This window comes from Catharus ustulatus, chromosome 22 (assembly GCF_009819885.2).
Source record: "Catharus ustulatus isolate bCatUst1 chromosome 22, bCatUst1.pri.v2, whole genome shotgun sequence".
NCBI lineage: Eukaryota > Metazoa > Chordata > Aves > Passeriformes > Turdidae > Catharus > Catharus ustulatus.
Genome location: NC_046242.1, coordinates 3,510,839 through 3,531,595, shown reverse-complemented (window position 1 = coordinate 3,531,595; position 20,757 = coordinate 3,510,839). Strand labels below are relative to the sequence as shown.

Here is a 20,757-nt window from a genome sequence, read left to right as displayed (position 1 = left end):
CCTGCCATGGTTTTGATCCTTATTGCTGAGCTGTGGGGAACAAAGGGGTGCAATTGCTGCATGAATTAATATTTCTCAGGGGAAAAAATTGAAGACAGAAAGAACATATTTGGTTAACCAAAGCTTCAGAGAGAGGTACCAGGCCTTTCCTCCCCTCAAGGAGTTGATGTGGCATTGCCAGAGTCCATTAAAGCCATCCAGGAAAGGAAAGATCCATTGTCCCATGGTTGAAAAGCAAACAGGTGCCATTGGGAATGCTGACTGCAGCAGCAGCACTGTGCTGGTTCTTCCCTCTGAAACTACCCCACAGCAGCCCAGACGGTCTCTGCAGAAGGGGAGGAATGGTTCCCCCACTCATGGCACATCACAGCTTTCCTTCCAAGTTTGCTCTGTGGAAACAAGAAATGTCTCCAGGTGGGATTAAAGGAGTGTCAGGGCACTTGTGTGAGCGACTGCAGCACTTGTGCCTGCAGAGCATCCCTTGGGAGAGCAGCTGGAGCTGATGGCAGCCGAGCAGCCCTGCCTGTCCCCTGTCCCGGCGGGCTGGGAGGGGACAGGGGCTCGAATTCGTGCTCAGGAAGTGCTGGGGCCGTGCCGGTCCCACAGCCCGGTATTGCTGCACAGCCCGGCATCCCTGCACAGCCCGGCATTGCTGCACAGCCCGGCATCCCTGCACAGCCCGGCATTGCTGCACAGCCCGGCATCCCTGCACATCCCGGCATTGCTGCACAGCCCGGCATTGCTGCACATCCCGGCATTGCTGCACAGCCCGGCATTGCTGCACAGCCCGGCATCCCTGCACAGCCCGGCATTGCTGCACAGCCCGGCATCCCTGCACATCCCGGCATTGCTGCACGTCCCAGGGCGCTCGGCATCGCCCCCCTGTGCTCCGTGAGCCTGCGGGGCCGGGGCTGCACCACTGGGGACACGGGACACGGGACACGGCACTGGGAACACGGCAGGGACAGGAGGTGCTGGAGGGATGCGGGTCCCTCTCTCCGTGTCCCTCTCTCCGTGTCCCTCTCCGTGTCTCTCTCTCCTTTTCCCTCTCTCCTTTTCCCTCTCTCCTTTTCCCTCTCTCCGTGTCCCTCTCTCCGTGTCCCTCTCTCCTTTTCCCTCTCTCCGTGTCCCTCTCTCCTTGTCCCTCTCCGTGTCCCTCTCTCCTTTTCCCTCTCTCCGTGTCCCTCTCTCCGTGTCCCTCTCTCCTTTTCCCTCTCTCCTTTTCCCTCTCTCCGTGTCCCTCTCTCCAGTGTCCCTCTCTCCTTTTCCCTCTCTCCTTTTCCCTCTCTCCTTTTCCCTCTCTCCGTGTCCCTCTCTCCCGTGTCCCTCTCTCCGAGTCCCTCTCTCCTTTTCCCTCTCTCCGTGTCCCTCTCTCCTTTTCCCTCTCTCCATGTCCCTCTCTCCATGTCCCTCTCTCCGTGTCCCTCTCTCCATGTCCCTCTCTCCGTGTCCCTCTCTCCGTGTCCCGCTCTCCGTGTCCCTCTCTCCGTGTCCCTCTCTCCGTGTCCCGCTCTCCTTTTCCATCTCTCCGTGTCCCTCTCTCCGTGTCCCTCTCAGTGTCCCCCTCTCTTTGGTCCCTCTCTCCTTTTCCCTCTCTCCTTTTCCCTCTCTCCGTGTCCCTCTCTCCGTGTCCCTCTCTCCGTGTCCCTCTCTCCTTTTCCATCTCTCCGTGTCCCTCTCTCCGTGTCCCTCTCTCCGTGTCCCTCTCTCCGTGTCCCTCTCTCCTTTTCCCTCTCTCTGTGTCCCTCTCTCCGTGTCCCTCTCTCCGTGTCCCCTCCCCGGCAGACGCCGCCACCTCCCGGCAGCTCCCGAGCAGCGCTCGCCGCTTCCCGCTTGGATTTTCCGCCGCTTCCCAGCCCTGCACGGTCCGGGTGGGCACTGCCGTGATTGCCCTTGAGGCTCGACCCCTGTCCCCAGCAGAGAAAGTCACTCGTGTGAGTGCTGGGTGTGTCAGGTCCCGGTGTCCCCGTGTCCCCTCAATGGAACGGGGGCACGGCCCTTTGTGGTGCTGAGATGAAGAGTTAACCTCTTGCTTGGGAGATTGGGAGAGGCTGTTGAAAAGTTGGAACAGCACCCTTGGAGAAAAGAAAAGAAAGAAATGAATTGAAAAATCCTGGAGATGTGCCAGAGGGAGTCCGTGAGAGCTGTGCTCTGTCTCCTCTGTGTCATTTCACTGTTTCAGGGCTCACTGAAGGAAATCTCATTGCACATGGAATTGCAGCTCTGACCACCTGTGTAAACTGTGGCTCTGCCTCTTCTGTCAAACTTCAGTACAATGTGGGAAGTGTGGAACATAATCACAGCAGCTTCCAAGCCAAGGAAATCCCAAAGCAGCTCCCCTGAGAGCTACAGGCTCTTAACAGAACCATCAGTAGCTCTGAACTCATCAGTGAAGACAATTTAACCACGGTTTTAAAAAAAAAGCAATTAACTTTTGAGTTCAAAGGGATCTTTAAAACAGAAAAAAATCCCTTCAACATCAGCAGAATCTTGAAACATGTTACCTTCATCTGCTTCATCCCAGACATCTGAACAATGAATTGAGGAACTCTGTTAAAGTGTAACTGCCTGCCTGAGTTAATATTTGATTCCTGAGGCTTGTAAATATTTATTCTGTAGCTAAGAATTGGAGTAGCAAGATGAAAGTTCAATTTGGTTGCTGAACCAGAAACTGCTGTTTTAAAATTCCATTATATGATACAGTGTCAGCATTCAGAGAATCATCTGCACCTATTTTTTGAGCCTAATTATGCAGGAAAAATTAAAATTATAAGCGAAAAAACACCCAGTTTGTGGGATATTCAAAGCTACCTTTGCTTTCCATAGGCTGTTACAGAACAAGGACCAGTACAAAGGGTCACATACAGAATAAGAGCCAATACAAATGGTCACAGATGTGCACTGGGCACAAAGAAATCCTGGTGGGAGCATCAGGGGTTGTTCCTCTTTCACACAAAAAAAGATTCCCAAGGCCAGCAGCACAGAGCAGCTGCAAAGAGCTGCTGAGCCTGGAGAAAAGGGCACCTTACAAGAATGCTCTTGTTCTGAAATATTTATCCTCTTTCCCTGTGTAGGGTGCCAGGTGCTCGTGCTGGAGTCAGTAAATCTCTGCAGGAAGTACATTTCCTTCCTGGATGTCCTCATTTCCTGCCTCCTGCCCAGGGATGCCCTCTTCATCCTCACAGAGGAGGAGACTGAGCAAGCCAAGGTGAGATGTGTGGCACCTGCCTGACCTGTTCGAGGCTCGTGGTCATTGTGAGCACTTTAGTCACAAGTGCCACATTCCCAGGGAATGCCAGGAGTTATCCACGGGTTATAAATGTCACTGAGGAATGTCTGCAGTGATTTAAAAACATGGACAAGCCAGGTTACCTCATGTGCTGCATGACAGGACAGGGCTGAGCAGATCTGCAGCTCAGACAGTCACAGGGCACTGAGTTAGACACTCTCCAGGATGTAGGATGCATTTCAAAGGAAAATGGATCCAACACACTGAACATGTGAGTGGCCTGTTAAAGCCTGGCATGACTGCATGCCAGGAACAGCATCCTTGGATCACAGCTTTACTGAGGTTGGAGACAGCCTGTGAACTTGTGGTACAAAGCTCTTCACAAGTTCTCTTTACTGTACATTTTTAAACTATTTTGCTGCATAGGATCTCACACATTTACCCCACAGTTCCCTGTATCAGAATCTGATTAGCTTGCCTTCCATAGCATGAAAATATTTACCCAGCAAACAGTGTTAATTCACAAATTACAGACTTTTCCTTCTTCTGAGGCTGTTAAAAGATAGAGTTATTTATGGAAACAGCTTGGATAAAGGTAGTGTCCATTATTCCCATGTATTTTTGTTCCTGAAATCTGACCTTTCCAGGGTGGTGCACTATAAATAGACTCAGTTGCAGCTGGCAGTGTGTGGTCAGGAGGAGCAGAGATGTTCCCAAATACACCTATCAGGCTCCTGCTTCCCAGCATGTGAGCACTTCCTCAGGCCTAAGATCACATGGGGAGGAGGAATTAGAAGTGACACATGAAGTGTCCTTCGGTGCAGGACCCTGTGAACATCTGGCAGCACAACACCAGACCCGGGGGCACACAGGCCCAGGGCTTAGGCAGCTTTCCACCTCCCCTGCTCTCCCTGCTCACTGAAAACAGGCTGTCCTATAAATGGGCACTGACCCTCACAGCAGGAGCAGGGAGCTGCCCTCACATCAGCTCTGGAAGGTTCTGGTCATGCTCCCTGCACTGTTTTTCCTCCTAGAGAGCCATGCGGTGCCATCGCAGCCAGCTCCTCTGGTTCCGCCAGCTCTACCTGCTCTTCTCCCGTTACCTGGTGGTCAATTCACTGCGCCTGCTCTGACAGCACAGCACTCACAGCAGTCAAGAATGAGCAAAAAAACAACTGTGCCAGGCCCAGGACTCGAGAAAGCTCCTGTTTTAGGTGCTCAACAGGATGGGGTGCTCTTTGTGTGGCATTGTCCACACTACAAAACCCAGGCTGGGTGAAACTCCTGAGTATCTTGTTGCCTGATACACTAAGAACAGGGTTAACAGCTACTTTATTTTGTCACCATAGAAGCTTAAATAAGATGAGAAATTTGGATTGACTTTAATTGGGAGTCAAGCCCTGGAGGGTTCTGCGCTGGATAAGATACGGCACAGACTGTTTCTCCAGGAAGACAGAGCTGCAAGGACTGCTTGGCAACTCTCCCTTGGTGCTTTTGTAAACTCCAGATATCAGGAGTATTTTCAAAGACCATGCTACCTCCACAACCACAACACCTTTGTCATTCAGTCAGAACTTCAAATAGCCAAAGCTTTTGAATAAAATATCAGAAATCACACAATCTTTAAAACGGCACTGATGTTTACCATTGCTTCTTTTATACACATTGTGTTGTAGGTTCCACCTTCACAATGTCCCTCCTGAAATATGAGCTCTCTTCTTGATTCAGAACAGGGTTCAAGATCAACTCACAAGAGTCTCAGCAGGACACAGGAATGAGGTGCAAGTGACTGTAGTGAGGTCTTTTGTACTGTGATTTAAACTTTAACACAGCTGAAGGCAAAGTGCCAAACCAGCAACCCTGCAGTGGTTTCCAGAGCAGAGGCAGTTTGAAAACTGAACGTCACAAAGGAGTGAGACAATCAACATAGAAAGATTTATTTAAGAAACTGAGAACAGGTCACAGTAATGTAGAGATTGATTTCATCAACCATCACCCAGGAAGCCCCAGACTGCAGTTCCATGGCAGTGCTCCCAAGGCTGCTAGCAGGGTGTGTCAGGGTTTGGACATGTCTCTGATGGTTTTATGTTCCTTCATTGCTTTCTCCCATTCCTTGCCATTGATATCCTCTGTGATAATGGTCTGCACAGTGCCATCATCCAGACAGTGGGGAGCTATTCCTGAAGAAAGAGTACACAGAAACCTGCTTTTCATAAAATGTGGGAGATGCCTGCTCCACTCCATGGCTGGGGCATCTCAGGGAATTGTAAATGCTATTTCTGTAAGGCTGAGGAGCCTGGATGAGAATCCTGTCACCGACAGCAACCCACACATTATAGGTAAGACTGGTTTTTATGGAGGAGCTACAGGTTCAGACTGCAGCTCCAGGTGTTTATTAACACTTTAGGAACAATCTCTTAGGACACATGTCAGCATCCAATGGAACCTTTATCCAAGGGCTGTTTGGTGGTTAACTCTGGTTAGCAGAGCTTGCTTTGTACCTACCATAACCATCAGGGTTAGAACGAGGAGTATAAAAGCTCTGGACACCACAGGTCTTGCAGAAGGTGTGCTGGGCACGGTGTGTGTTGAAGGTGTACGTTGTCAAATTGTCAGCACCCTAAGCAAAAGAAAAGCATTGTAAGTCTCCCATGGAAATAGATGGATTAATTACTTTGGGCCTGTAGTTAAGAAATGTACAATTTAAAATGCCACTTTCCTGTCTTTATGTGAGATTCAGAGCTGTGCATTCCTGCTCCTTTCCTGAACCCCTGTAATTTGTACATACAACTGTCCACAACAGTCAGGCCTGGGAACTGCAAGAGCTCTAAACAAGGTGCACTAACACAACCAGACCAAACAGCTTAAAATGCAACCATTTCCCCCAGCCAGCCAAACTTAGGGCAGAAAACTGTTTGTTCTTGGCTCTTTGAGGGTGACACTGCTCGTGCTCATGGCCACGCTCTTACTGTGCTCTCACTCTACCTTCAGCAGCTTGAAACGCGACGCTGGCACAATGAAGTGTCTGTTCTGTTTCTTTGTGCAAATGCTGCAACTGTAAAAGAAAAAGCAGAGTTTTCTAGAAGTGGACAGGTTGTAGAGCAGCAATCAGACTTCTTGACAACATAAATTCCACTGACAGCTAGAATGGCTCAGAGGTAAGTGGCAAAAGTTGTGTCAGTAGTGCTTGGCTGAGTGAACAGACTGACCCTACACAGGTACCCCAGTGAGATATGCTCACACACAATTCTTGAGGACAAACTCTAGCCCTGAGAAATCCATTTAATGGTTCAGAGCACACTTGGGCAATTTTGCCAACATTCATTACCTTGCAAACAAGTTAAGTTCAGAAGTTCACCCATGAGCTGGAAGCAAAGGAGTTGCAGCAAAGAGGGGTCACTGCTGAAATCAGAGTTTTAGTTTGAGGCACATGTGGTCAGAGCTGTAATGTCACTTGAGAAGAAAAGTTAAAAAAAGACCAATGTGCTTTGAGCCCCCTGCATGAGAGGAAACAGAAAGCAGATGGCTGAGCACCTGGGCTCATTAGATCTCTGCTGACCTCTGTGTGAGCCTGGCTGTGAGACATGAAGTCCTGCCCAAACAGAACCTGCAATCACCAACACTGATCTCCTAGTGGATCAGGACATAATCAGGGGTAAATCCTATGGAAACAGCTCAGAGGGTATTCTGCAGCTGGAAAAGCAGGTTGGAAAAGCAGAGAGCTGCCATTCATCTCTGGGAACAGGGAACAAACCAACTCACTTGCAGTTAAACACGTGCAGATCTGCTGAAGCCCAGACCTCAAAGCGGACGGCTCCACAGTGACAGCCTCCAGTGTGCTTCACCAAACCCCTGTATTCACTGCAGAGAGACACAACAGAGCTTTTGGGATCATCCTCTCTTGTTTTTCACCCAAGAGAACAGTAAGGCTATACAGGACATTATTCTGTTCTGTCTTGAGCTGTTGCAGAACACCAAGAAATGTTTCCACTCAAATGTATTTAATAACCTGTCAGAATGAAGTAGAGGATGGCTTTTGTCCTCTGCAGCAATTGCTTTTGTGGTTTAATTAAAATGGTGAAAAGGAAAGAGCAGCACTTTGAGGACTCTCCACTCTGTACAACACAGCTCCCACCACACTCCAGGTCACAGTGCTGACCCTGCAGCTGTGTCCCTACACAGCCCTGCACAGAAACCGGGGCCATCACCTCAAAACAAACTGCTTGGAACTGAGAACTGAATTTCCCCACAATTTCTCCAACACCATTAATATTCCTGCATTTAAAAGCTGGGGAAATCAGAGACAAGTGGATTCTACATGATATTTGAAATGTCTTTTATTTCGGTTGTAATTGGAGAGGAACTTTATGAATTTCTAAGCTTGTGCTTCTCCTCCTCCCAGAGCCGCCTCCACAGCAGCTGGGCAGTGACCGTGCGGGTCAATCACAAAATGCAAATGAAAAAAACATTTTCCTCCCAGATTCTGCCTCCCACGGACAGTTTCTGATGTGCCGCAGAGCGAGCACAGGAAATGGGTGGAGATTAGCAACCGAACCTCGCGGCATTTTCGACGGGAGAAGCTTTAGCACAGAAAACCAAATTTGCGTGCTTCCCCTCCCCGTGGCACCCGCGGCCCCGTTCGGGCAGCCCCGCAGTGCAGACACCGCGCACAGAACGGGGCTGGGGCAGGAACCCGGAGCAGCCCCGGCCCCGTTACTCACTACGCGTCCAGCAGCAGCCGCGCCGCCTCCTCGCAGCTCAGCCGGTGCCGCTCCTGGAAGGCGGCCCAGCGCCCGCTCTGCGCCCCCAGATCGATGGTGCCGGGCCCGGGGGGCTCCGCCTTGGCCCCGTCCGGGGTTCCCCCCGCATTCCTGCCCCGGGCCCGGCGCGTCCCGCCCGCGGCCGCGCTGCCCCGCCGGGAGCGCCGCGTCCCGCCCGCCGCGCCGCGCCCCATGCGCCGCCTCCGCCGCCAGCGGGGGGCGCCCCCGCGACGCGAACGGGCCGGGGGCGGAACGGGGACAGGGAAGGGACAGGGGAGGGACAGGGGAGGGACAGGGAGGGGACAGGGAGGGACAGGGGAAGGGACACGGGAGGGACACGGGAGGGGACACGGGAGGGGACAGGGGAGAGACACGGGGGGGGACAGGGGAGGAACACGGGAGGGGACACGGGAGGGGACACGGGAGGGACACGGGGGGGGACAGGGAAGGGACAGGGGAGGGACACGGAAGGGACAGGGGGAGGGACAGGGGAGGGACTGAGGGGACGGGGGAGGGACAGGGGAGGGACACGGGAGGGACTGAGGGGACAGGGGAGGGACACGGAGGGGACACAGGGGGATACGGGAGGAGCTAAGGGGGCACAGCGGCACCGGGGGTGGAACGGAGAGACCGAAGGGACACGGGAGGGACACGGCGGGACCGGGACACAGCGAGACCAGGAGGGGCTGGGGGAACGGGGAGAACCGCAGTGGAAGAATTTTTTCCTCATGCCTAACCTAAAGCTCCCCTGGCACAGCTTGAGGCCGTGTCCCCTCATCCTTCCCTGTTCCCTGGGGATGGGGACAGCACAGCCGCCGGTCAGGGAGCTGTAGAGAGGGGAAGGTCCCCCCTGAGCTCCCCTTGCTCCAGGCTGAGCCCCTTTCCCAGCTCCTTCAGCCCCTCCTGCTGCTCCAGCCCCTTCCCCAGCTCTGTTCCCTTCTCTGGACACGCTCCAGCCCCTCCGTGTCCCTCTCCTCATGCTGGGCCCAAGGCTGAGCCCAGCGCAGGGACAGGACTGTCCTGGTCCTGGCCCCCCTATGGCACTGGACAGGCTGTCCGAGGGAGTGCTCCAGGAACTGCTGGATGTGGCACTTGGGGACACGGTTCACTGCTGGACTTGGGTTAACAGTTGCACTTGATGATCTTAAAATTTCCAGCCTTAAGGATTCTATGATTTTCTGATTGCAGGGCTGAGCCAGGCATGCCAGTTCTCCACAGGCACGAGCCCGAGGTTTCCCTCTCATTCTGGACACAATGCCTCACATATTCACGGATGGGAAGGTGCTCAGCAGAGCCGAGGGGCTGCTGGAATTGTGGTGTGTCACTTCTCGGCTATGAACAGCCCTCATTTAGACCCAGCATTGCTGTGACAGCACAGGATGTGCCTTTGTGTTCAGGCCTTCCTGAGGTTTGAAATCATTGTGGCAGCTTTGCAGAGAAATGGCTTCTAACAGGATTCCCGCTTGGCTTCAAACTAATTCTGTTACCAATTGAAAATAAGAGAGTACATACTTAAAAGGCAAAAATTCCCAACCAAACCAAAACCAAAAAACCACCCTCAAGACCAAAACAATCAACCAAATAAGCAACAATGGCTAAAAAATAGGAAAATGTGAAATCACCCCTTTAGTGGTAAATGTCTTACACAAGGATGTTTTTGAACACTGAAATCCAATGCTGTTTCTCAAATAAAACTATCAATGGAGGAAAAAGTACAAAACTTGGAGGTGTCCAAGCCACACTCGGTTGTGGAAAAAAATACTCACTCCTAAGGCAAACCTTTGTGCCCAGTGTTGCAGGACTGGAAACTTCTTTTGTTTGACTTATAATCAAGAGTCTGTAGTCAACAGGACTTAATGTCTTGCTCTTTCCAAGAAGGGGAAAGATGTAAACAAGTGAGCTGAGTCTCGAGAGGCAAAGAGCCAGGAACATGGCAAAGCCAGAGGACAGTGCTGAATAAACATCCTTAGCACTCTGGTCTGGAAAAGAGCTTTAAAAACATGTGGCTCCGGTGTCCAGGAGCCTCCAGAGATGGCACATGCCCACATCTGCATAAGAATCCTGTGGCTCAGCACCTCTCTGATGATAGGAAAGGGCACCGAGTGCAATTTCCTGTCATCCCTTATTCGAACCTCTGCTCCGGTTACTCATTCTAATGGAAGCACGAGAATACACCCTGGTGATAAATTCATCTGGAGCTCCTGGTCTGAGCCACTCCCAGACCTTTAGACAAACCTGATTACATGTCAGTCACCTCGTATTTTGGGAGGAAAAAGTCACTGAGGTGAAACTGGAAAGGCACTGAAACCGAGCCTGTGCTGGCTGCAGCAGGGATTCACCTCCCCTTGGCATGGCAGCATCACTCACAGCCTGTCCTGTCCCAAAAAATGAACTCAACACTCTGAAAGCCAGAGTGGAATTTTAGAAACTCATTTTAAGGGCTCGTTATGTTGATTCACACAAATGACCCTCTGTAATACAGACAGGAGCCAGCAGCACTCCACACACTCAGAAAGCAGTTCCAGGAGAAAACTGGAGTGAGTTGTCCATGTAATATCTGCAAATCTGTCACTCTTCATGCCTTTCCACAATTAATTCACTTTATTTTAAATGCAGAAGCTGTTTTAAGAAGCTAAATTCCATTCCCCTGTGATGTTTCTGGATAAAAAACTGGAGGACAAAAATGGAAGTGCAAAATGCCATAGTAAAGAAATTCTCTTTTTTCATTCATTTCCTATTTTATCACGAAGGACTCAGAGCACAAAACTGAGACTCACATAAATAATCAGTTCCAGAGCTTTATGGTACAACTCTGGATGATGATAAATGTCATAGATATTCTGAGCTGAAAGCCCTAAATTTCAGTGGTCAGTGTACCTGGGCAGCACCTTCCTTCCCAGTGCCCACAGAGTTAACTTCTCTCATTTCACCGCTTCCAAAGCTGATTGTTTGCCAGACCAACAGCTTGATGAAAAATGCATTTGCTGTTAAGCTTGAGAGGCAAAATGGAAAAGGACAAATTATCCAGACAGATGACAGGGTGGACAAAGTAACATTACTGGAAAAGTCCAGTAAATTACAGTTGCTTCTGTGTAGGTGTCTTGTGATGCTCAAAGGCCAAGAGCAGCTGACGTGTTCAGTGTTAAAGTACAAAAGGGGCTTTTCTGTGCCATCTCAGCTCTGCTTGTATAACAATGACTCAGCTCTGCAGCCCTGGCTCGCAGCCAACATTGAAATTCTGCCTGCAAGAGCATTTTTATCCCCAAAGCAGCACTGAAAGTAGCTACATGTTTGTGGGTGAAAGAGAATTAGGAACTGTGGATGGTTTTTTATATCTATTAAGCAGGGAACTAGGAGTTGTGTACGGCTGACAGCACATTTTATAAATCTAAGGTGGTTCAAAGTACGTGGTTTGTCCAGGGGAGAAAATGGCAGTGCTTGGATTTTAATCTCCTTGTGGTGGAGGGGGAAACATTCCAGACGTTTTCCTTCAAAGGACCCAAGCTGGATCTGAAAACAAAACGCTCCTGGTGACACCAAGGCTGTTCAGAACGGCCTTGACAGTGTTTGTTTTTGTTCAATGTTACAGACCTTCTGTGGAACATCCTAACAATGATTAACAGCGGTTCAGGACTCATTTCTTCTGCCTGTTTCTCCTGCCATTTCTTCTTCTGTCTGCCTGTTTTCCAAGGAACTTTTTTAGCTGTTTTGCTGGAAAACTTCTGCCCAGAGAGCACAGAGGCAGCAGAGAGGAGGTGAACAAAGGCGCTCCCTCCCTGCACTGCAGCTTGGATGGGATCCAAGCCATTCCCGGGCAGGAGGCAGAGCAGAGATGCACACCAGGAGCTTCAGAACAGAGTTATTAGCTGCTGCTTTCACTGGCACGCAGGCAGGCACAAACCTGTGATTCCAGCTCTGTAAAATGCCCTTTGGATGTCTCCTTCCAGCAGAGCACAGGGAGCTGACACACGTCCCTCTGGGTCGCCCCGCCTGTTTATCGAGGCAGCACAGATCTGAAAGCTGAATCCCATGTGTCCTACAAAGTTAAAATACACTTTAGATAAACAGGGAGACAGAGGAGTATCACTAATTTTCATCTTTTTACTACCCATCTATTTGTTTTTCTTATTTTTTTTTGTACTTTCAACTCCTGAAGTTGGTGGCTTCTTAAAAACTTTATTTAGTGAAGGTATTTTTAGCATAAGGCTATAAAAACCAAACCGAGGGAGTTGTCTTTTTTTGGTAATCTCAGAATATCACAGTCAATCTCACAGTACTTTGAATTGTGACTCAGTATTTGTGTAACCCTCCAGGCTGGCAGCCTGGGCACAAGCAGAGACATGCCACGGGTCTGTTTGTCTCGTGGGTGGAACCCGAGCCAAGCCTGGACTTTACTGCACTGCTACAGGCTTGGGGAAATTATATTTATCTCCTCAACTGTAAACATGTAAATAGAATGATACATAGCTATAAATATAATACACTTATATAATATAATATAATCATACTGCACCATACACACTGAGAGGCAAGTGTGAGTAATGTTATGAGATAGGAATATATTTACTTTTTATTTTTTTCCTTGTGGCAAGCAGCCCTATTTTTGTCTGAACAAAGAACAGTAACTGGACTTGCCACACACCTTGTGATGGCCTGGCTGGCTGTCCCAAGTTAAACCTGGTAGCTAAAGATAAACAGATTGCTTCATGTAAAAGTGATGCTTCATTGCTAGGACATCAGCCTGCATAAAAACCAGACCCAGCTTGTGTTCCAGAATGTACAGATTCCTTGGACACATTTCACTGACCCCAGATTCTTCTCTCCTGAAAGTAGGTTGCTCTGTACCACTGCCCAGTGACCTGGATTTGAAAATAAATGTTGTTCCCAACTGCAGGCCCCGTGTCCTGGCAAAGGCTGTAGCCAGCTGTGCAGTCAGAGCAGTCACAAGATACACATTTCTGTGCTTTTCAGCTTTGCATTTATTTATATACAGCTCAGAGTCAGCTGCTCCACGAGTTTTATTCACCAAGAGCAATGTTTGTTAAATGCATGTGCTTTGTACAGCCACAACAATCCCCCCACCACAGATTGAGCCATATCAAGCGAAAAAAGCCAAGGGAGGGCTCCTGTGTTTTCTGGTTTACACAGAAAAGGAAAAAAAATACAGAAGTTCCTCCTTCTCTATCTACAGGAACATTCAGAAGAGAAATATGCACCCTAAAATCCTTAATAAATGTGTGATGTGCTTTAACATGCCCAGGCTTTACATTTTCTCCAGCTTTACAGATGTGGCCTGTAAATATTTGTAGATATTAGTCACTGGTGGCCTTTCCTCTGGGAAGGGTGCCTGGGATGTGCAGCAAGCACAGAGCAGCCTTGGAGCAAACTTCAGCCACCTTGGCACCCCCAAACCAACCCGTGCTGGAAACACCGAGCACAACTGGCAGCACAAAGCAAACCAACAGAGCACTGCCAGCTCTGCCTTTTGTCCTAAATTTATGTAGCTAAATAATATTTCCAAGGTTGGCTGTTGCCATGGAGCTTCCTGAACTTTCCAGTTGCTGTTTTTCTCCTCTTCCTGTTCCTGCGTTTTGAGTAATTATTTGCTAGGATGATTTATTTCCTTTTTACTGTAAACCAGGAGCTGCTAGAAACCCTGTTAGGAGAAAGGAAAGCAAAAGCATTTTGTTGTTGGGGTTTCGTTTTTTAAAAATTTTTTGTGGTTTTGTATTTGTGTTTGAGGGTTTTTTTGAGGGGGAAATAGAGCAGTGCTGTAGTGAATCTTGGCATGGTGATGATTTCTGATTTAACAAGGTCATCTGGCTTCCCTGAAGGAGCAGCAGATAAAGCTGCTAAAAAAACACACTAAAACCGTCTTGGATTTTGTGCACTCCATCTTTAATGTGTTACGAAATGAGTGAAGAGCCAGTCTGAAAGGTATAATGAAGTTTAATTAATTAACCCGAGGCACGTTTCCACAGCAGTTCACAGAAGGTTGCTGCTCCATAACCGATCAAAGCTTCCTGTTCTGGAGGCGAGTAAACAACCATTTGAATTTCAAATGTCAGCATTTCATCACAGGGCTTGTTTTGCAGCCTCACATCAAGAGAATTAACTCGTCAGGCAGCTCCGACCGGTTCCAGGCCCGGGCCGCGTGACTGGGGCAGCTCGTGTGACACACCGGGAGCCGCCTACGCTCCTGTATTAGTCTTTTTTTTCCAATTTTGCTAACTCAGTTCTGCTTTCTCTGTCAGGTTTACAACCCAGGACCAGCCTTACAACCCGTTTTGGGCTTTTTTTCCATGGAGCCTCAGCCATTCTGGGGAAAGGGCGGGTCAGAAGCTCCAGTGGGTCACAAAACACTGTTACCAAGGGTCACCCCCTTTTTTAGGGCACTTCTCCCCCAGTCCGTGCTAGATTGTTCCCTGAGCAGTGCTGAGGTCCAGGCAGGAGCTTAAAAAAGCCCCAGTTTGGTTCCTATAGGCATTATTAATCCCAATCCCCACATAATCCCCGTCCCCTCACGGCCCCGGCCCCCATCCCCCCCCGGCCGAAATCTGCCCCGCCAGGCGGCGCCGCCTCAGCAACAGCGTGACCTCACCGCGCACCAATCAGCGCCGAGCAGCGCCGAACCTTCCAGAGCCTTCCCTGCCCCCGCCGCCCCCGCCCCTCGCTAACGGCCCCCTCCGAGCAGCCAATCAGCGCCCGCCCTGCCGCCCGTTCCACCAATCACCGCCGCCTTTCCGCTCTTTCCACCAACGCCAGGCGCAGCGCCGCAGCGAAAAACGGTCCCAGATCCATCCGCGCCCTCAGAAATTTGCTGATCTTATAGGGTCTGATCCCCCTCACTGAAACTCTGGGACCCCTTTGCCTGCGGAAGAGGGATTGGAGCGGGGAAAAGGCGAGTTTTTTCCAGAACAGGGATCTTTTCCTGGGGGACTACTTTGGGAGGCGGAGGGACACGTAGTTTCGGTGGGCGGGGCCCGTGTGGCCAAAAGGCCTATAAATAAGGGAGGCTGTGCGTCACTCGGCAGATCCGAGAATTCGCGCTGCTGGATACTTTGAACTGATTGATCGCTCAGGGCCGCAGACGTGAGTGCGCTGTGGGGAATTGGGGGGTGCGGGGCGCGGAAGGGGGGGTGGAGAAGGGTCGGGTGCTGTGGGCAGGACCGTAGCTAGCGAGGTGGGCGCTGCCGGGCGCTTTGCAGGAGGGTAACGGAGGGAGCAGGCCGCAGAGTCCGCAGCGTTGCGCAGCGCGCTGAACCGCGGGGTGAGGGCTGAGGGGGGTGGGGGGGGCAGTCAGGATAGTTCTGTCCGGGGCGGTGGTGCCGTGAGGGGGAAGATGGCGCGGGCTGAGCCGTCCGTGCCGGAAGGCGGCGGTGAGTCACTACCGGGGCGGGGGAGCGGCGGCGCTGCCGCAGGGCGGGTCCGCGGGGCGGGCCGGGCTCCGTGCGCTGCCGCAGTGCGGGCGGGCAGGGCCCCGCTGCTCTCGCGGGGATCCAGCGCTGCCGTGATGGGGGGAGAATGTGAGGGGGGGATCGAGGGACGCCGCTGCCACATTGCTGCACTGCGGACATAAAGGAGGAGGGGTTGGGGGGTCAGCTAGTGAGTGTAATCTGTTACAGGAACTCAGCAGACTTCACCTCAAAGCCGGGTTTAGTTAGTCAAATTGGAAAATGGTTGTTTAGTTCCACGTTTTTTCCTACATAGTAAAAAATTTTAGCTGGTGGGAAATACAGTAATCTCTTTGTTTGGGATTTGTTAAAAGCTTTACTTGACTAAGTGGCTATAGCTGAAATGTTCATATGTCTTGCAGGTCAATATGCAGATCTTTGTGAAGACCCTGACTGGCAAGACCATCACCCTTGAGGTGGAGCCCAGTGACACCATCGAGAACGTGAAGGCCAAGATCCAGGACAAGGAAGGCATTCCCCCCGACCAGCAGAGGCTGATCTTTGCTGGCAAGCAGCTGGAAGACGGACGCACCTTGTCTGACTACAACATCCAGAAGGAATCCACCCTGCACCTGGTGCTGCGCCTCAGGGGTGGGATGCAGATCTTTGTCAAGACCCTGACTGGGAAGACCATCACCCTGGAAGTTGAGCCCAGTGACACCATCGAGAATGTCAAGGCCAAGATCCAGGACAAGGAGGGCATTCCTCCTGACCAGCAGAGGCTGATCTTTGCAGGCAAGCAGCTGGAGGATGGCCGTACCCTGTCTGACTACAACATCCAGAAGGAATCCACCCTGCACCTGGTGCTGCGCCTCAGAGGTGGGATGCAGATTTTCGTGAAGACCCTGACTGGCAAGACCATCACCCTTGAGGTGGAGCCCAGTGACACCATCGAGAATGTCAAAGCCAAGATCCAGGACAAGGAGGGCATTCCCCCTGACCAGCAGAGGCTGATCTTTGCTGGCAAGCAGCTGGAAGACGGGCGCACCCTGTCCGACTACAACATCCAGAAGGAATCAACTCTGCATCTTGTCCTGCGCCTGAGAGGTGGGATGCAGATCTTCGTCAAGACTCTGACAGGCAAGACCATCACCCTGGAAGTCGAGCCCAGTGACACCATCGAGAATGTGAAGGCCAAGATCCAGGACAAGGAAGGCATTCCCCCCGACCAGCAGAGGCTGATCTTTGCTGGCAAGCAGCTGGAAGACGGGCGCACTCTGTCCGACTACAACATCCAGAAGGAATCCACCCTGCACCTGGTGCTGCGCCTCAGGGGTGGGATGCAGATCTTTGTCAAGACCCTGACTGGGAAGACCATCACCCTGGAAGTTGAGCCCAGTGACACCATCGAGAATGTGAAGGCCAAGATCCAGGACAAGGAGGGCATTCCCCCTGACCAGCAGAGGCTGATCTTTGCTGGCAAGCAGCTGGAGGATGGCCGTACCCTCTCTGACTACAACATCCAGAAAGAGTCCACCCTGCACCTGGTGCTGCGCCTGAGAGGTGGGATGCAGATTTTCGTGAAAACCCTGACTGGCAAGACCATCACCCTGGAAGTCGAGCCCAGTGACACCATCGAGAATGTGAAGGCCAAGATCCAGGACAAGGAAGGCATTCCTCCTGACCAGCAGAGGCTGATCTTTGCTGGCAAGCAGCTGGAAGATGGGCGCACTCTGTCCGATTATAACATCCAGAAGGAATCCACCCTGCACCTGGTGCTGCGCCTCAGGGGTGGCTGTTAAGTTCTTGTGCATCTTGCTTGACACCAGGGTTGCCAGTGGCACTTGTGTTTGCACTGTAGTTCTTCAATGTCTTAATATTAAGTTAATGCAAGGTTAATGCAAGCTTGAGTAACTGCTGAACAACTGTGTGTTGAAATGCTAATAAAGTTTTCTGTTGCACATTACACCCTGTAGTCTGTGTCAGTTGAAGCAGGTGAAACTGGTGTGTTAAGTGAAATGCTTTGGCTTCTTTCCATGCAGTTCAAACCTCTGTGCATGTATGATGAGGACCAACCTTGTGGTTACAATGGATCTGGATTAAACTCAATGAAGTGCTAATAATCCCATGTTGTTTGTTCTTCCTAGATTTTAGCAGCACTCCTTCCAGGTGGGATACAGAGACCCCCCAAAGGGGTGTGGTGGTTGCTTGGGTGGGTTTTGCTGCAAGGTCTGAACTTGCAGTGTGTTTGGGCCTGAGGGTGGTGAGGGGTTCAGTGCTTGCCCTGCTCCGAGGGGACCCTTGGTGGGTGGGGGTGATTTTGTGGGACATGGTGTGGTGAAACTTGCAGTAGGTGACTGAGCAGATTTGGGAACTCCTACACAGTCACCAGTGTCCCAAAGGGAGGGAGCTCCCACTAAGGTCTGGCTTAGCTGGGCTTGGGTTGGGTTTTATGGGCTGGGTTAAGGGAACTCAAACGAGGGGATTGGGCTGGGTTGGTTCAGCTGTGGTGGGTGTGCAATACCTACGTGCCTTCCCCAAAAACTTGCCCAGGCTCTGGGGGTGGCTGCAGTGAATTCTGACAGCTGCTCCCCTTGCCCTGGAGCTCCTGGCCCCTCTGAGCGCACCCAGCCTGTGCTGCTGTGCTGCCCTTTCCCCAAAAACTGCTGGGTACCACCTTGGGCCCTCCCTTACACCCCGGAGTGCTGCTGTGGAAGTTGGTTTGTTGGAGTTTAATCACTGAGCATCTGTGGTAAGTGTTGTACTTAATGGGAAGTTAAACCAGGAAGTTTCTGTTTTCATAGAGCACTGCACGCTGTAAATTCAGTGTGGGTTTGAGGGTTATAGTCCTAGTTTATTTTATTTTTTTTTAGGAGCAGGGCTTGCTTTTATGTCTGCTGAGCTAGCAGAAAACAGATTTGTAAATATTTACTGTCTCCGCCATGAGAGACTTCCCTTAGTTTTGAGTTTTCCTGCAACTGCCTTCTTGATTTTGTGCATTTTGCAGTTTTACCCCCCGGCAGGGTGTCCAGAGGGGCTGTGCAGGCCCTTCCCTGGGAGGGACTGAAGGGCCACGGACAAAGAACCATGGAAATAATTCTGGGAGTGGCCCTGGTTGGGCAGGGGCTGGACAGGGTGACCTCAAACGTCCCTTCCTGCCCCTCTCCGGGCTGGGTGTTTTAGCCCCGCTCTGTGTTCAGCCCTGTCTGAGCAGTTACAGACCCACAGGAGATAAAGTGCTGAATAATCTGACATTCCTGACCTTTCTGATGGAATTTGGGGTGCCCAAATTCCAGGGACAGGAGGGATCTACACAAAAACTGGTTGGTTTTTTTTTTTTTGGCCCAAGCCAAACTGGTGTTGAACTGTGCTTGGGGCAGCCCAGGAAATGACTGCAAGGATTTCTTCATTCATAAGAAAACAATCCTTGCAATTTCAGTAAATTATGTGAATTAGGGAGATGTTTATGAGTCACAAGGAAATGTGAATATGGATTTGTAGAACGTGCAGTGTTTACACTGAAGTTATTAGCACAAAACAAAGTAAGGTACCAGGCAATACAAATGATCGATGTTGTTTAAACATACTTTTTAAATTCCTACAATATGCTGGTACCTCAAAAATCTGCTTAGAGGCAGCTATTCATAACTAAATTAAGAATTCAATAGGTTTTAGCCAGAATCTCTGTGCTGTTAGAATAATCTTAATGGTCCCATATTTACCACAGATTCTGGTGATGTTTTTTAATCCTGCTGAAATCTGAGTTTTGTGTCTGACCTTTTTTTCTTATTGCTTCAGTTAATTTCTAGTTTGCTTTCCCTTAAAAAAAAAAAAAATCAAAACCCCAGAAATAAAAACCAGTCAAGATTGTGGGGTTTTGTCTTCTGTGCTTTGAAAAAATTACCTATAAAAAGGGACATTAAATAACCCATTATACTGGGTTTGGAAACATTTGGGGTTTTCTCCTTTCACAGCTGCCCCACATCATCATCCTGCAGGGAAAGTGAGGGTCAAGGCAGGTAAACACTGGGAATAAACCCCTCAGTATTTCTGCAGCCTTGTCCACAGCAGCCAAGGGTGGATTTTAAGCTCTTTGCCCAGTTTGGCTGCTCGAAAAGCAGCAGAATTCCTGTGCCTCCACGGCCACAGGATGTCACTGTTCCTCCACAGCTTCTTTTTCATCTGGGTTTCTTCTTTTGCTGCTCTTTGATTGTCAGCAGAGCATTCCTACAGGCTGTGATCCTACAGAAAGGGATACATCAAGGAGAAAGAAACTTCCATTTTAGGAATGGGAGAGCTGGATGGTTCCTTCCAAGGCCTGAGAAAAGAATATAGATTGGAGCCTTGAAATGTTATGATGTGAACTTGCAGTTCCAGAAATAGTGTCATGTAGATTGACTGAGCTCCCTGGGCTATCAGACAACTTCTGACAAGGGATTAAATTTGAGAGTATTTATGTTTCAGATTGGGCACTGGCTGGTGTCTCCAGAGGTACTGATTTCCATCTGTAACTAAGAAATGAAGCTACTCAAATTCATCACTTCACTGAGGCTTTTACATAACAGTTACATGGAAAAAAGAAAAAAAAAAAAAAAAGCCTTGCAAAAAACACTTGATATTTTCCAGAGTGTGAAAATTCACCTTTAAAAGAAAATCTTTTTTCTTTTGCTGAGAGAATTTTAATTCTCCACCCTTGCATGTTGTTATTACAGGAATTCCTCTTCCTGTGGAGATGATTTTGAGCTGCTTCACCTGAGTGGTCACAGATCAATCCTGTAATTAAATTACAAGTGACTTTGAACTTCTATTTACAGCACACTGAAACCATGGTATCAATCATAAGCCTATTCTGTTTTTCAGAATTTGGTAAAATTTGGGAACTTAGGTGAACACAGAATATATTTTTCAGGAAATGTTCTTGTTTGCATCTTTTCCGAACACCATCATCCTCACGCTTCCTTTTGTTTAAGCAGGTTCCAGCCATTGCCTTTTCTGCTGTGAATTACTCATCTGCAATTATAACAGTGAATATATCTGGTAATATTATTGAATGAGAAACACTTGATTTGAAATTCCACTTGGCAGTTTGACTTCTCTCTTCCCAGATTTCCCCAGCACGTGCCTCTCAGACACATTTCATGAGTAAAATGAGCAGCAGTGAGATTCCTTCACAAAAGCCTCAAAAAACAAAAGGAAAACTCAGGCTGCCAGGCAGGTGAAATGAAATTTCTGTTTTTCTCCTCCCTGCTGTGTTTCTGTGCTGCCCTGGCTGTGTTTGGTGCGGTGACTCTGAGCTGGCAGCGATTCCTTTCCCAGCCAGCTGCACATTCCCCTCCTCCTGCAGCCCATTGAAAGCAGATGTGCAGGCATGGCT

General features: G+C 49.8%; 3 protein-coding genes across 3 annotated transcripts in view; 2 read left to right on the top strand and 1 right to left on the bottom strand.

Moving 5' to 3' along the window:
• The window catches only part of PIGL (phosphatidylinositol glycan anchor biosynthesis class L), a 52,409-nt gene extending 47,546 nt beyond the window's left edge, over positions 1 to 4,863 (top strand). Inside the window, exons 6-7 of the mRNA XM_033078202.1 lie at positions 3,075 to 3,208; positions 4,264 to 4,863. Of these exons, the coding sequence (XP_032934093.1) occupies positions 3,075 to 3,208; positions 4,264 to 4,362 (233 nt within the window). The 3' untranslated portion in view covers positions 4,363 to 4,863. The remainder of the gene's footprint in view (positions 1 to 3,074; positions 3,209 to 4,263) is intronic.
• A 279-nt stretch (positions 4,864 to 5,142) lies between these two features.
• On the bottom strand, positions 5,143 to 8,183 carry CENPV (centromere protein V). The gene is made up of 5 exons (XM_033078204.1): positions 7,951 to 8,183; positions 6,992 to 7,090; positions 6,215 to 6,284; positions 5,735 to 5,849; positions 5,143 to 5,409 (listed from the first exon to the last, which is right to left on the bottom strand). The coding sequence occupies exons 1-5, from the start codon at positions 8,181 to 8,183 to the stop codon at positions 5,285 to 5,287; spliced, it is 642 nt and encodes a 213-aa protein (XP_032934095.1). The 3' UTR covers positions 5,143 to 5,284.
• Positions 8,184 to 14,769: 6,586 nt separating this feature from the next.
• On the top strand, positions 14,770 to 17,506 carry UBC (ubiquitin C). Its single transcript, XM_033078469.1, has 2 exons — positions 14,770 to 15,081; positions 15,806 to 17,506. Exon 2 carries the CDS (start codon positions 15,812 to 15,814, stop codon positions 17,183 to 17,185), a length of 1,374 nt encoding a protein of 457 aa, XP_032934360.1. The 5' UTR covers positions 14,770 to 15,081; positions 15,806 to 15,811; the 3' UTR covers positions 17,186 to 17,506.
• Positions 17,507 to 20,757: the final 3,251 nt, after the last annotated feature.

Bases quoted from the DNA above. Each gene is read 5' to 3' on its own strand.
- CENPV (XM_033078204.1), bottom strand. From the start codon at position 8,183: ATGGGGCGCGGCGCGGCGGGCGGGACGCGGCGCTCCCGGCGGGGCAGC. The intron at 7,091-7,950 runs GTGAGTAACGGG...GTCTCTCTGCAG, and splicing joins CGGCTGCTGCTGGACGCGTA to TGAATACAGGGGTTTGGTGA. The intron at 5,410-5,734 runs GTAGGTACAAAG...CTCTTTCTTCAG, and splicing joins TTCTAACCCTGATGGTTATG to GAATAGCTCCCCACTGTCTG.
- UBC (XM_033078469.1), top strand. From the start codon at position 15,812: ATGCAGATCTTTGTGAAGACCCTGACTGGCAAGACCATCACCCTTGAG.